The sequence below is a fragment of the Zeugodacus cucurbitae genome, chromosome 5, assembly GCF_028554725.1.
Source record: "Zeugodacus cucurbitae isolate PBARC_wt_2022May chromosome 5, idZeuCucr1.2, whole genome shotgun sequence".
Classification (NCBI taxonomy): domain Eukaryota; kingdom Metazoa; phylum Arthropoda; class Insecta; order Diptera; family Tephritidae; genus Zeugodacus; species Zeugodacus cucurbitae.
This window is the reverse complement of record NC_071670.1, coordinates 56,534,882-56,551,099: the sequence shown is the minus strand read 5'-3', so window position 1 is coordinate 56,551,099 and position 16,218 is coordinate 56,534,882. Positions and strand designations below refer to the sequence as shown.

General features: G+C 36.2%; 1 protein-coding gene across 1 annotated transcript; it reads left to right on the top strand.

Annotated features, from left to right (window-relative positions):
* The first annotated feature begins 8,741 nt into the window (after positions 1–8,741).
* Positions 8,742–15,595, top strand: LOC105209067 (SET domain-containing protein SmydA-8). The gene is made up of 2 exons (XM_011179246.3): positions 8,742–9,926; positions 14,895–15,595. Exons 1-2 carry the CDS (start codon positions 9,075–9,077, stop codon positions 15,339–15,341), a joined length of 1,299 nt encoding a protein of 432 aa, XP_011177548.1. The 5' UTR covers positions 8,742–9,074; the 3' UTR covers positions 15,342–15,595.
* Positions 15,596–16,218: the final 623 nt, after the last annotated feature.

Here is a 16,218-nt window from a genome sequence, read left to right as displayed (position 1 = left end):
TGTAAAAAATAGAACTCATTCAAAGAGCATGTTGAAATATAAAGAGGTAGCATTTTCATCGAGAAAAGAAAACGCCAGCAGTATATGCGATTGATACAACAATTCAGTTTAAATCTGAGAGCAAGAAAGAGAGAAAAGATTATCAGCTATCTCGATCAAACAAATCTAACTTTCATTCAAAATCAGCCTCTTTGGTCTACACCTGAAAAATGTGTACCCATGACTTTTGAAGGTTATGTTAGAGATTATTATATTCAAGTGGTAACCTCTCATGGAACCTATGTGCAAGTTTCCGGCTACTTCATCTATCTGTCCAATCCTTTTTTGACCTTGGGAGGGTATAGGTTGGAGGTTAATTAATGAACGTTAGATATTAAGATTAAAGTGTCTCCCTCTCATAACCTATGTATCTGTCTAAACTTTCTTCGGACCCTGTTGTGTGATATATAAAAAAACTTAAGCAATAACATCTAGTTTAGCTTAGTCGGATTACGTTTAAAAATTCCGTGTAATGTTTGGAACTTTTATCTTTCTACTTAAATTGATTTTAGTGTATACATTTTATAGATTAAGCGAGATTTAATGATATAATGATAATAAGAAGCTCACAAATAGGAAGATAAATTCGCGATTTTTTTTTATCAAATTTTGTATACATTTGTATTAAGTGCTATATTTTCTATGCAATACCATAGCAAATATTTATATGCCTTTTTTTTTTTTTAATATCTCAAAATTAATCGCTGACAAATGAGATACCCACATTCATTGCCAATCCATTTCGCATAGCTTTGTGTTTATTCATTTCTTCTTGCTTGCAAACGATCGCTGCTGTCTTAAATGACAGCGAGACACATGTGCAATGCGTCCGTCCACTTGCGAGTTCAACAAACTTTTAAACACTTAATGCATTACTTTTTATTATATTATAAGAAAAGAATTTCATTCAAGATTCCACAAATCATTGCACGCTTCGAAAGCACTTCATGGTGGCACTATAAATTTATAATTTGCTCGCACTTTGCTGGAGAAGAGCAAAAATAGCAGAAGTAAGCAAGATTATTTTGATTGACATGTAAACAAATCAGCATCAGCAACAACAACAATAGCTTTCATTAGTGAACTCTGAGTGATGTGATAAGTGAAAATCAACGCCCGCGTGTGTGTGTGTTTATGTGTCTTCCTGTGCTAATGTGCACACAAATCACCAACGAATGACACGTCGACAACATTTGTGTTTACACTAAGAAAGCAACAGCTAAACAAATAATCAGACAACAGCACCGCAAACTGACGCGCCGCTGTGTGGGCGTTTAAACGCTGTGCGGTGTGTACGGTGCGACAGTGCGTATACGCAACGCCGTATATTAAGTGACAGTCGTCTAACAGTGACACAAATTAGCAGCTGCAGACAAGCGCAAGTGTGTTAAGTGTCATTTAAATTTGGAGAAAACGCGAAAAATACTCTAAATAATTTTCTCACTCGATATCGCTTTCTAGCGATTTTTCGCGCTTGCAGTAACAGCTTCCGCAAATTGTCGACGGCCAACAGCCATTAATTGCTACAACTTCCGCCGCGTGTCCATCATTTTGGGCAAACATTTCGCGCGGCCAAGAAAAGCAAACACGCGCACAAACTGCAAATAAACAAAATGGCAAGCAATATTTGCCAACAGCAAAAACAAGCGCCAGCAAGTGTGGACAGCCAACGGTGTGTTTGTGTGTACGGCGTGAGAAATGTGCGCGCCATAGGCTGTGAGTGGCTCGCATGGAGGCACTGCTGGCCCGTATTTTTCGTGTGGCCTCTTAGCCACTTCATTTTTTGTTTTTCTACTTGTTGTTGCATTTGTTGTTGTTGTTGTTGTTGCTGTTGTTTTACCCCGGCAATTTATGCATGGCCTGCAATTTTTGTGCATTAATTTTAATGACTTGTTCTTTGTCTGTTGTTGTTACGCCTATTTGTTGTTGTTACTTTTTGATTTTCTGCGCGGAATATACACTTTTTGGAATTTCGCACCGCAAATTTGTCTACGCCGCCATAATCGTGCACACCCAAAATGTTTGTATACACATATAATTGCGCATAAATCACGCTCGATTAATAAAAATGTTCACGCTGACTTGATTGCATGCCGCATGACAGGCGTTTGCTGTGGCAACAACAGCAGCCAGTATTAGCAGCGCACCAGCAACAGCAATGTGGCAAGTGTGGTCGGCATGCATTCACTACACTACAGCTTAGCGTTGGCAGCGTTCTGCTTAAGTGCAACGCTTGTGCGGAAGTTTGTACTCAACTCACTTTATATTTGTACCAAAGTGTGCCGCTGCATTTGAGAATGGTGTCGGAGGCAACAGAAGCGCACTTCATTTACTTAGGGGATTAGTTAGACATATGTATATTCCGAAGTGTTGCTGCTTGTTTGCATTATTATTTTTAATTGAGAGTTCTTTCGTTGTAAAGGGTGATTTTTTAAGAGCTTGATATTTAAAAAAAAAAAACGCATAAAATTTGCAAAATCTCATCGGTTCTTTATTTGAAACGTTAGATTGGTTCATGACATTTACTTTTTGAAGATAATTTCATTTAAATGTTGACCGCGGCTGCGTCTTAGGTGGTCCATTCGGAAAGTCCAATTTTGGGCAACTTTTTCGAGCATTTCGGCCGGAATAGCCCGAATTTCTTCGGAAATGTTGTCTTCCAAAGCTGGAATAGTTGCTGGCTTATTTCTGTATACTTTAGACTTGACGTAGCCCCACAAAAAATAGTCTAAAGGCGTTAAATCGCATGATCTTGGTGGCCAACTTACGGGTCCATTTCTTGAGATGAATTGTTCTCCGAAGTTTTCCCTCAAAATGGCCATAGAATCGCGAGCTGTGTGGCATGTAGCGCCATCTTGTTGAAACCACATGTCAACCAAGTTCAGTTCTTCCATTTTTGGCAACAAAAAGTTTGTTAGCATCGAACGATAGCGATCGCCATTCACCGTAACGTTGCGTCCAACAGCATCTTTGAAAAAATACGGTCCAATGATTCCACCAGCGTACAAACCACACCAAACAGTGCATTTTTCGGGATGCATGGGCAGTTCTTGAACGGCTTCTGGTTGCTCTTCACCCCAAATGCGGCAATTTTGCTTATTTACGTAGCCATTCAACCAGAAATGAGCCTCATCGCTGAACAAAATTTGTCGATAAAAAAGCGGATTTCACATTTCGAACCGAACACTGATTTTGGTAATAAAATTCAATGATTTGCAAGCGTTGCTCGTTAGTAAGTCTATTCACGATGAAATGTCAAAGCATACTGAGCATCTTTCTCTTTGACACCATGTCTGAAATCCCACGTGATCTGTCAAATACTAATGCATGAAAATCCTAACCTCAAAAAAATCACCCGTTAGTTTCATCGGGTAATCTAAGACATTATGACAGTAATTAGACGTATTTTTGTGGATTATGAAAAAGTAGAACAATCCAACTTATATAGACGGCATCTACACTGGGAGAGAAAAGAAAATGGCTTCTCACAAGCTGAAAAGTTTTAATCTGGCATAGAATTTCATTTAATACTATGAGGAAATACTTTAAAGATAAACAAGTAAGGAAGGGCTAAGTTCGGGTGTCACCGTACATTTTATGCTCTCGCAATTTATTTCTTTTATTTTATTAATATTACCCACAATTTGACTCACATATTCGGCAAATATATGGTATGGAAACCCCAATATTAGGTATATGGGAGCTAGGGGAAGTTATGATCCGATTTCACTCATTTTTGGCACGGAGATATATTATGAGAAGAATAATATTCCTTCTGAATTTCTTCAAAATATCTGAGAGACTTAACTGTATTTTCGGTAAAAAATTTGTTAAAAGCATCGAGGTCCTCATATTCGATATATAGGGTTTTGAAAACTTATGGACCGATTTCGGCGATTTTTAGAGGAGCGATGCCACTCTTTAAATGCATTATTTGTGCAAAGTTCTGTTTCGATGTCTTCAGTAGTGCTAACTTTATAGTATATTGTAAAGTTAATGTTTCAGATCAACTTCAAAGTTCTGGTATATGGGAACCGATTTTTCCATTCGTCAGGTCCGATTCTGGCTGCACCGGAAGTTTTTCGGAAAATTTGTCTTACGAAGGTCATCAATTTTGTTTTGTCTTTTTCGCTCATTGTACATGTTGCAGCTCCATAGCACAAGACTGATCGTACTACGGTTGTATACAAGGTTACAGTAGTTTGAATGGTCTGTTGATTAGTTTGGATTTAAAGAGCTTTATAAGAGATACGAACGATCTATTTGTATCCTGTCATCGATTGTAACGTTCATGACTTTGTCTGCTGTTAGCTTGTAAGCAAGGTATGTGAATGTCATATTTTCCAAGTCTGATTCTTGTAAGTGTTTTCTTGTTTTTTTGCTCTGGACATGAGTATATGTTTTGTTTTCTCTTCATTGATTTTTCATCGAATTTTTGTTGCTGAAGCTTCAATTTCAGAAAAACTGGTTTGAAGCGTATTATATATATTTTATTAAAATCAGAATACCAGCACCAATTTTTAATACAAAAATAAGAATTGAGAGTACTAGAACTTGCATTGACCAAATTTCATACCCTAAATTCCAAATTTTCGAACCATTGTTATTGTTTTAGCTGCAGAAAACATTCACCAAATAATTTTGAAGAAAATGCTGCGAGTTGACAGCCTATTGTCGGTCTCTTCCACTTACTTAGACCCGACTGTCGGTGGAACGAACTGTCCAGAATCGATATACTTCTCCAGTTGTAATACAACCACGACTACTTCTGTTGGAAGAGTTCTTGTCACAACTCTTGCATTAATTCTATAGAAAAATTATGCTTAATGCAGTTCTGCAAGAAAGATGAGCCTCCATTATTATATGAAACGGTTACCCACGGCGTATACGTAATCTTGCTAACTAACTACTCCTATCGTCAAACAAACAGTCAGCGCATTCGCGTCTTGGCTCCCACGTCACTGTTGACAGTCATAACTTTGAAGTTGTAGATAATTTCATCTACCTGGGAACCAGCATTAACAGCAATAACAATGTCAGCCTGGAAATCCAACGCAGAATCACTCTTGCCAACAGGTGCTACTATGGACTAAGTAGGCAATTGAAAAGTAAAGACCTCTCTCGACGAACAAAAACCAAACTCTCAAGTCTCTCATCATTCTCGTCCTACTTTATGGTGCAGAAGCGTGGACGGTGTCAACATCCGATGAGACGGCACTAGGATTTTTGGAGAGAAAGGTTTTGCGGAAGATTTATGGTCCCTTAAACATTGGCAACGGCGAATACCGCAGACGATGGAACGATGAGCTGTATGTGTTATTCGACGACGTAGACATAGTCCAGCGAATAAAAAAACAGCGGCTACGCTGGCTAGGTCATGTTGTTCGAATGGATGAAAGTGCTCCAGCTCTGAAAGTATTCGATGCAGTACCCGCTGGTGGAAGCCGAGGAAAAGGGAGACCTCCACTCCAATGGAAGGACCAGGTGGAGAGGGACCTGGCTTCGCTTGGTACAACCAATTTTCGCCAAACTGCCAGAAGGAGGGATACGTGGCGCTCTGTTTTGGACTCGGCTATAACCGCGTAAGCGGTGTCTATGCCAGTCAAGAAGAAGAACTATTATTGATATTGAAAATATCTAAAATAATATAAGAAATGGTTGGGGAAATTATATGTTTAACCTTCTATTCTGATAAAGCCGATTTACATATATTCTTCATTATCTCTAAGTTCAATATTATTCATAAGGTTCTACCTGACTCTACCAGAGTGAAAAACAGTAGTTATAACCGTTAAAGTAATGAGGAAATACTATTAAAATAATAGTGATGGAATATACTTCTTATTTGCTTTATTGGAATATTACTTTTAAAACTATGCATTTATCTGACTCCTTGGCTCTTTTAGTATTCTTCGCAAATTCTTGCGTCTACAATTTTTGCACACACGTATGCCAAGTGCAATTAATTACGCGCAACACCAATAATTCCAAGCATCGCAAGACTACGCCAACAAATATTTAAAATAATTATACATATACCACATAAGAAAATAACAACAACAACTAAGAAACATTCCACCCACTATGCTATATGCAAGCGCACAACGACCACCGACTGCTCGGCGCGCCCCAAAACGAAGACGTGCAGCGCGGCAGGTAGCGCCAGCAGTGAAAAACAAAAATAACAACAACAAGCAATATTTGCACACCAAACACCACGCGGAGAAGACAAAAAAAAAATTTGCTAATTTGCAATAATTTTTACACCAATTTTTAAACGATTTTATTAATGATTTGTTTACGCGTATATATTTAATTTGTTTTGTTGCGGTGCATGCAAGTGCAAATTTTAATTGATATAAAAATTTAATTGACAATTTTCGATTGCAAAATGCGCATAAAATATTTATTGGCATAATATTTAGAATAACAACAATAATAAAATTAAAATGCGAAATAAAAAAGTAACGAAAATTTTCAAATGTCCAAGCGAGTTTTTGCACATGAATATGTGTTATCAACAACAACCACAGTCTGTGGTGGGCAGCAACAACAAAAACAATAAGTATTTAAGAATCAGTACAGCGCTGAATCAGCAGCAAAATATGCAAAATTTACGAATTATTTGTGCATCTATAATTATTTACGTCAAAGTGCTCGTGACAAACAAAAAAGACACCGCAATATACTGAGAATCTAGATGTATGAGAGATGAGATGATGGCGCATGTAATGCAAGTATTAATATGTATATTTATTACAACGCTAAAGTAATCCCACAGTTGAGCACCTCGTGCATATTTTCCCCCACATTCTGGGAGCGTCATAATTTCATGCGCGCTTGGCTGATCCGCAAGCGATAAATTTATAATTCCACAGGGCAGCCAAGCAAATAAGTGAGTGTGATTATTTTCTTATTTTGGCTCAACACCCTAAATGCAATATCGGCGATGATACTCACTCTGAAGAGGAATAGTACTTCGTCCTCTAGCTTCATAGTCAATGCTTGCAATGCGCTAAACCAACAACAACTTCTCGCAGCAGCATCATCTTCATCTTCATAATTTTTATTTGCTGCACCTTCTTACCTGCGGTCACTGTGCGCCTACGCTGTCGTGGCGGTGTTCTTTTGGGGTTCTGCCAACACTCATTGAGTGGTCGAGTGTTCGCGTGGTTGCATCGTGGGAGCTGTCAGTGCAATGAGAGCGAGGAATCGATGTCTAATCACAGCTAATGTTAGCAAAAAGTGACTGCAAAACCGAGTACTCGGTTATATTTTATGTTATCATAGTGAAAATAATAATTTTTTTGTATAATGGGACTCACAAAATTTTCTTAAAAAAATCACAAAAATTAATAATTTGATTTGACAGTTGATCGATTTAAAAATTAAAACTTTATCATCTTTTATAGACTGTATCGATTTAATCTAACAACATCACATCGCCTTTCCAATTAATTGATCATAACAACGGCGAGACTTTGGTTAACACAATTCGTTTATCTTCGTATTTTCAATTAACTTCGACAAAATGTTCGAAATGTTATTTCCATCGAACCATGTGTGCATCAAATTCTTAACCTCTAGGGATCTAGTTCCTAATCGAAGATCTTTGTTGGGTTTTTTGATATCCAGAATATTTTCCACCCTTTGCAACCACATTTCCTGGCTATATCTCAAGATTTCCAACAAGAACGAGCTATTCATTCGAAAATATCTCCGGATCCTATCTGGAAAATAGATTCGGCAAACCATATCACAAGTTCAACTGTCATTTTCCAAAAGAGAGTAGACATATTTCATATTTTACACATTTATATGACCGAATGTTCAGAACCGGGTGGACCATATACTGACAGATCACAGATCATTTGTTAGTTATAAGCCATTTTTAAATACACTCTCTTGGGAAAATCTCTCTGAAAGGCAAACCCATACTTCTATTCAACTTTTGCACTTTTCTTAGGCTTTTAAATTCATTTTCCAGCATATTCTCAACCAATAAAATATTGCCTTAGGCTCCCTTAAAGATTTGTGGCACAGACTAGTTTTATGAATCTCATACAAAAGTATATTTTTTAATTCAAATGAAACCTATAATGTTCAACCGACTTTCTGGCGAATAATGATTCTTTAAGTAATCCTGTCCATCCGTTTATAAATAGACCGACTACTGTAAGTAATGTGAAATTAAGTATAAGAGATACTGGAGCTTTCTGTGGAACTTGCGAAAGCTCCTTTACTTACAAGTTATATAATGGAAAGAGAGCAGTTTGTAATTATAATCCCAATTTAAAATATGAACAAATATTACCAAGTTAGACCATAAACATTCAACTTCAAACCTATCCACATTTATATATCGAACACTTCAATAGTTCGGTTCTTAAACTAAACCCTATTCCTCAAATTCATTCGGGTTTCCTGAATACTCAAACCAAAACCGCAAACAATACAACACTATTGCTAGACGCTTTCTACATGGTCTATATGGCGGCAAGCACTCAATTTGAATCGAATTAAATTCAAATTAAGAAATTTTGCAAAGATTTCGTTAATTTCACTCACACTCGTGTACTGGCGCTCACTCTCCGTGAGTATGCAGGCTACGTGCATATATTGTGCTCATGGCGCGGTAGTGGTTGGCGATCTTAGCGATCGCGTCGTCATTTATTTTGAGATCAAGCATATTTCACACAGTTATTTGAAAAGTGCTGTGATTTTCGAATAAAAGCGTTGTAAACTGGAAAACGGCGACAGTTTGCCAACGGCTACGTAGCGCGAAATATTAAAAAAAAACTCTCTCTGAGTGAAAGCTTTTACGCTTGATCTAACGGTAGACGTGTGCAAAAAACAGAATAGAAGCAAATTAACACTAAAAAACTGAAACAAGTGCAGTGACAAAGGATTATTTACTTTTGAAATTTTAAATAATTTTTAGTGAAATAGAAAAGAAAATTTAATTGTAACTCTGTGCTTGTGACTACTTTTCGAATTTCAATTTCAATAAAATTTAAAAATAACACACGACAATTATGATTTGTCCGAAGCGCACCGCTGAATTGATCACACTCCATTTGGCACCCTTTAAGGACACTGATCCTGCTTGGGAGATCGGCGTTTCGAAGATAGCTGGACGCGGCATTTTCGCCACACGCGACATCAAACGCGGCGATGTGATCTTTCGCGACAGTCCGTTGTTGATCGGTCCTTCTGCGCGCGCCGAGGATACGCTCAACTCGTGTTCGATCTGCTTCAAAATATTGCCCGATACCAAGTTTATGTGTCGCCAGGGCTGCGGTTTGCCTGTCTGCTCACTGTGCGGCAAAAAGCAACAACACAAAACCGATTGTACACTCTTCAAATCGTGGAAACCCTGCGAACCGGATGTGGCCAACTCGTTGCTGATTCGTTTGTTGTGCGTCGGACGTGCCATCAATTTGACCAAGGATCAGCGTGATCTCATTTATTGCTTGCAAGCGAATTTGGATAATAATCATCGTACTGAAGTGCGCAATGCCGCCAAGGGTTTTAATGAATTCCCCACCGACAAAAAAGTGATCGAGATTATGAATCGCACTGTTGCTGTGTTGCGTACGAATGGCTTCGATGAGACCGCCGATCGTTCCAATGATAATGAAGAGTTTCTCTATCGCGCTTTATTCCCCCTATTCGCTGTCATGAATCACGATTGCATTCCTAATTCCTATTACATGTTCGAGGAGAAGACCAGAAATATGGTGGTGCGCGCCTCGGTGGATATACCCGCTGGCGCGGAGATCACCACCACATATACGAAATTGTTTACGGGCAATATTGCACGTCATTTGTTTTTGAAAATGAAGAAAGGATTCACCTGCAAGTGCTCGCGTTGCTCTGATCCAACAGTAAGTGTGCTTATGAGAGGTGTTTGTGGATAGAAAAAAATATTTCAGAGAAAGTGGTTAGTGAAAGTGAAATTAGCGGAGTAGATGTAGTGGATAGTGTGCTATAGGCAGGAATCTGAAATATTTGAAAATTTATTGAGTTATTATCCATTCCGAAAGCAAGCCTTTGAAATAGTGAAATTTTCGAAATTAGGGGAAATAAGTCATAAAAGTGAACACCAAGAAGAATTAATAAGTGTGTAGTAAAATGTTCGGATAACTTATTAAACATTGAGCTCAATGACTTTTTGAATATACTTTTTTAATTTATGAAGTGAATCTTTGCAATGAATTCTTTATTGGCAGGCATTTTTTTTTTAATTTTTGAAAAGGCTTTCCAGTTTGAAGATTCCAAAAATGTTCTCTGATAAATAATTCTCTTGGAAATGTAATTTTATGGATTTTGTCTTCATAATTCCTAGAATTCAATTTAACTTATGTAGAGTATTAAGGTTGATCCGTAAGACGGGAGATCTCACTTGAGCAGTTGCTGAAAAGTCTTTATGGCTCCAATATCTCTTAAAAATATATTTTAACTTCAAAAACTGTCATTGCTGAATCCAATGACTCTACTGGCCATCTTGCGATTAACCCCTATTCAGTGAAGTACCGGCAATAACCAGAGCTTAAGTCTATACGAGTTCCAACTATCCAAATCTGTAAAATGAACTCCGCAAACTCTGGAACTCCGGCCCTCTTCCAGTTTGGTGATAATGAGGCATGAATGAATTCACTTGCAAGTCCTTCGGCTTTGCAGAATTCAGAGAGGCACCATATTTCCAGCTCCCAAACAGGTCAATCAGTCTTTTCATGAAGTAGTTAGATATAATTAATGAAATTTAAGACTGTTTTCGAATGAGATATAGACTAGTATCGTTGCCCTACTCAGATGTAAATACTCACCTGTGTGAATCAAGCTACTCTACGGACAAGCAAATTTACTAACAATTAAAATTGCTGAGACATCACTTGTAACCTTGGCCTTGTCTGATATCTAGCCTTTGAATGAGCAAGTTTTTTATTCTTTTTAGATTTCTTAAATTCCCTAAGTTCTTTTTGACATCACCTCAAATTCCTTAGCAATTACTGCTCGCAATTCAACGACATTTTCTTTTCTTTTATTATTTTTTTTTTCAAAAATTAACGCCAACAATTTATAGAAATAGTCAGCTAATTAACATCAAAAACAAACGTAAATAAATTCATAAATAAATCCCAAATCATAAAAATCTGTGACAGAAATAGCGCGCTAAGCAGCTCAAAAATAAATAAAATACATTTAAAGATTTCCCAAATATACATATTTACATGTATTGGTTATATATATTTTATATAAAATTTTTTTATATCAAGGGGGTGTTTTCGAAACACCACAATTAAGCCATTGACTATAAAATAAATTTGTACAAAATTTTAACAGTCACTTAGTTTTTTAACGTTTTTTTTTGAAGGCACTTAATAGCGTATATGTATTGAAATATACATATCTAAACGTTTCGAGCTTTTCAAAAATGCCTATACTGTTGTTGTAGCATTTAAAAAATTTATTAGTGAGCCTTGGAGTGCCTACGATGCGTGTGAAAGTATGTAGCGTAGCAAATTCTTGAATTTTACGATTGGCAGAAATGAAAAAAAAAGATATTAGAATAATATATTTACTTGTGAGGGTGGTGCGATAAGTATTTGAAGTCCATCATCTCGTGTTAAGGGTGCGTGTGTTAGTTGAGACAGTTTGTGTCCTCTGGGTAACAGTTTATATGCTGTCTATGGATCGTCGACGGCCCCGAAACTATGGATATGGATCCACTGGTATACACACCAGAGATAAAGGTAAATTCGAAACAGTACACTTCATGCGGCCAACCTGCTTTGTGAAAGGCGAAAACTGTCGTAACGGTCAGAACGGTTCCATTTTCTGGGATTCACTTGGTGTGATCTATATAGAAGAAACCTGAAACATACATGAAGATGAACAAACCTGTCACAGAGCTCTACTACGACGCATTCTTGGCTCAATTAGTTGCCAAATTACAAAAAAGCAGACTCCTTTGCAACTCAAAAATTATTATTTCACAATTTAAATTGACCAGTTCCCTTTTTTATTATTTTTACTTTTAATAAACGTATTTTTTGATAGATTAAGGAAGGTGGGATACAACTGGTTCCAATTTACAGGAGACCATGTTGAGATCATAGTCAGTATATTTAAAAAATTTTGTATTTTTGTAGGCTATGTACTTATCGGTCCAAACTCGTTTGTATAGAAGTGTTTTTGAGAAAAAAATTAAAAAGAAATGTGATTTTATTAGGAAAATAATTTGTTCGGGTAAATATCGCCTTTAAGAGAGAAATCAACGCAACCGTAGTTCGATCAAAATATGAATTTCTCGAGAAAATTGCAATAAATATTTACGTGCAAAAATATTTGTGTATGCCTGCTTAGTAGGAAAAAACAGAGTGAGACTAGCATATTCCACAAGTTTCATTTCGCCAACCCCACAGCAATAAGGTGCTAATTTAATTACTAATCATATTTTCCTATAAAAATAAACGCACCGAACTTGAGCGTTACGCTGAATGCGTGTGTATGTGTGAAATTAAAACAAAAACAAAATTCAAAAAGAAATTAATAAAAGCGAAATGAAATTCTGAAAACAAAATATTTAATTGTGTGGAAAAGCGGAGGCAAAACAAAAACAATAGCAAGCAAGTGGCCGCTGTGAGGCGCCTTGTTGGACGTGTGTATGTCAAATTGACTGATGGCCGTTGTGCGATCGTTTTCGACCCACTGCTGTTGTTCTTGAACTTGGGCCACACGCAGGCAAGCGGCGTTCGCCAAGTACTAAGTGGCGGTTGCTAGTGAGATTTCTTGCTTTAATTGGCAGGCCGTTTCTGTGGAATTCACTTGACGAAAGAATTGCTTTGAAATTTGAAATAGGAAACATAAAACACTTGTATATTCGGTTGTGTTGAGTATGATGAATAGTTTTCGGTTAATAAGAAGTGGTGATCTTTCCAGTTCGTTAAGTGCTTGTTAGTTGAAAGTGAATTTGGTGTGGAACTAATGTAGTGGCGAGATATCTATAAATCTTTTACGTTTAAAAATTTTTAATATGAATATAGTTGTTAGACCTATGCAGAATCTGGGTCCTATCATAGTTGGGAGGTAAAAAATCCGTAATCCATATTTTTACGTCTCTCTATTATTCAGATGAAATCAATCACTGTAACCTCAAAACCTATAACATTATTGTTAACGAAATGTATAGAACTTGCCAAGATGTTCATTATAGTTTTGAGGTTTGCTCTTGTGGTTTCTATGATCATATGGACATAATTCAGCACTATTTCACATCAGTTCATTATTTTTTAGTAACAGATCTTAGATCGTTCGCCAAATTTATGAGTGTTCTCACCAAAATACACACGTCTAATGATCATATGTTATCGACCTTGTAGTCGTGCTGAAATTGTTGAGCTAGGCCACTTTAATAATATATCTGTAGCTAAGCTTTAATGTAGTTTTATTATCAATGTTTTTTTCAAAATATCAGAAATTATTCCAAATACTCGTATCCCATAATAGATAAACTTTAAAATATTGAACCAAAATTTATTTTCGTACAGCGTTTTTTTTTTAATTCATAGGAATCGCTTGAAATTCGTTAGTCGGGGATTCTCGTGGTCGCTGATTACGAATCCGGTGTTAGTTTTTCAAAATTCACAATGGCGGATCCAATATGGCGGACAGTGTTTTGAAAAATTCATCAGAATCGCTTGAAACTCGTTATTCGGGGGTTCTCGGGGTCGCTGATTACGAATCCAGTCTTAGTTTTTCAAAATCCATAACGGCTGATCCAATATGGCGGACAGTGTTTTCAAAAATTCATCGGAATCGCTTGAAACTCGTTTCTCGGTGATTCTGGGGGCCGCTGATTACGAATCCGGCCTTAGTTTTTCAAAATTCAAAATGGCGGATCCGATATGGCGAAAAGCGTTTTTGAAAAATTCATCAGAATCGCTTGAAACTCGTTACTCGGGGTTTTCGTGGTTGCTGATAACGAATCAGGTCTTAGTTTTTCCAAATTCAAATGGCTGATCCAAATTCATCGGAATCTCTTGAAAATTGTTACTTGGGGGTTCTCGGGGTCGCTGATTACAAGGGTGGTTAAAGGTAAAGTTCAAAAATATTGTTTTCAGTAGAGGGGCGTTTCTCGATTAAAGTCAGAGCCGACTTTCCCATCCCTTTTTTATATACTCACGTTTTATAGTTACTTACAACACCTCATCTGCCACTTTGTTTGCACTTGTTCGCTTTGAATGATATACAGGAAGTCTTAATTAATATCCGATCAGAAGCGAATATTAAGTTATGCTCTGCTCATTTCTTTTTTGAAATTTTAAGAAATTTGTTTTTTTTAACTTTTTCTTTAAATTATTTACAAATATAAATATGTGTGAAATCATCAAGCTATGATTTCAAATAGTCTTGGTAGAATATCCGCTTAAGAAACAACAACATGAAAAATTGTAGTGAATATATGTTCTCTTCAGACAGCACAGGAATACTTTGATAAATAGCAGATTAAACATTAGCATTAATATTTATGGGCAATAGTTGAGAGGAGGTATGTTTTTTGTTATGTTGAGAAAAGGCAGATAGTTCACTTTTGAAATTTTAGTAAAATATATTTGGAATTTCTTGTATTCGCATTTAAAAACATTGGAATTTAAAATTTTATAGTAAAAGGAAGAGTAAATTATTTTTGAAAGAGAAACAGTGGATGCAAATGATGTTTAGTTTGAGTGGAGAGTGGCCTATTTGAGAGCGTGTGATTTCGAGTTATTGAGCGTGGATTTTTAAAAAGCATTTTTTTCACATTTTTTCAAACATTAACTGCATTTCAAATTATTCTTTTCGCGCTAAAGGAAAAAGGCGCCTTCATTTCCGCACTCTACTGTCGCGATACGAACTGCACCGGCCTTGCCGTACCCGAGACCACCGGTCTGCCGCATCCCAATTGGAATTGCTTGGTTTGCAAACAGAAATCGACGCATGCACAAATGATCAAGTCACAAGATTTCGCTTCAGGCGCGATTAGTTCGAAATTCAACTCGAAGTCACTCAAATCGGTCGTACTCTATTTGAGAGACAAGAGCTCCAGCTTCATACCGGACAGCAATTATGTTGTAATCGATGCCAAACTACAAGTAATTGCGCGCATGTCGAAGAGTCGAGAGGATTGCGAAGATGACGAAGTGGCGGCAAAGACGAAGTTCTGTGAAGATATACTGGAGATTATGGACAAGCTGGGACTGGGCGATTGCGTGATGCGTAGCTATCTGGAGGCTGAAAAGGCGAAGGAGGTGAAGTAAAGCGGACGAGCGGTGAAAAAGTTTGGATTGAAGCTCCGCTAGAAATGAGCTGCAAAATATATTTATATATATAAGTTAATTCTGAAAAAATGTTGCTAGCATATTTATAATATTAAAAAAAATATTTTCGAATTTATTATAATATATTTTCAATAATTTTTTCTTAAAATTTTTATTTTTTTTTTTTGTTAAAAATATGTTTTAGAAAATTTACTCTACGCTGCAAAGACACGCTGACACAGTTTTTAAGTAAACACTTTTTGTGCAACAAAAACAAAATAACATTACAAAAACAAAAAAGCAAAAAAAAAAATACTTACATGCCTCGAATACTCATTGTAAATAGTTGTACTTTGTATTGTGTATTATTTATGTGTATAAAAATAAATGTCCTTAAAATTTTAAAGAAAAAACAATTTTGTAAAATTTATTTTTAGCAAATACAAAAATATATTTTTAAGTTATACCATTGCTAGTACACTTGCAACGTTTAAAATACTACACAAATTTGTTTTTGGTTTTACATTTAAATTTAAAAATTATTTATTTATTTTCTTTAATTTTTTTTATATATAATTTTTTAAAATTTTTTTCTTATTTTTAATTTATTTTTATTTTTGTAACTCACCAAATACTTTTTTTTAACTAACTGCTTCTTAATATTTCAAACAATTTGTCACCAAATATTTCGCATGCTATTTTGAAATTCCTTTTTGCTTCACTTTTCCCACATAAATTCCTGCTTAGCAACTAATCCTCGACAATCACTTTTTAATCTCACATAATTTTCAAGTTATTCACCCATTTAGTACAATGGCCTAGGCATTCTAGATAACATATAGGAATATATATATATCAATATCAATGTATGTGTGTC

Coding starts and splice junctions, on each gene's coding strand:
- LOC105209067 (XM_011179246.3), top strand. CDS start 9,075: ATGATTTGTCCGAAGCGCACCGCTGAATTGATCACACTCCATTTGGCA. Junction 9,927..14,894: donor CGCGTTGCTCTGATCCAACA/GTAAGTGTGCTT, acceptor TTCGCGCTAAAG/GAAAAAGGCGCCTTCATTTC.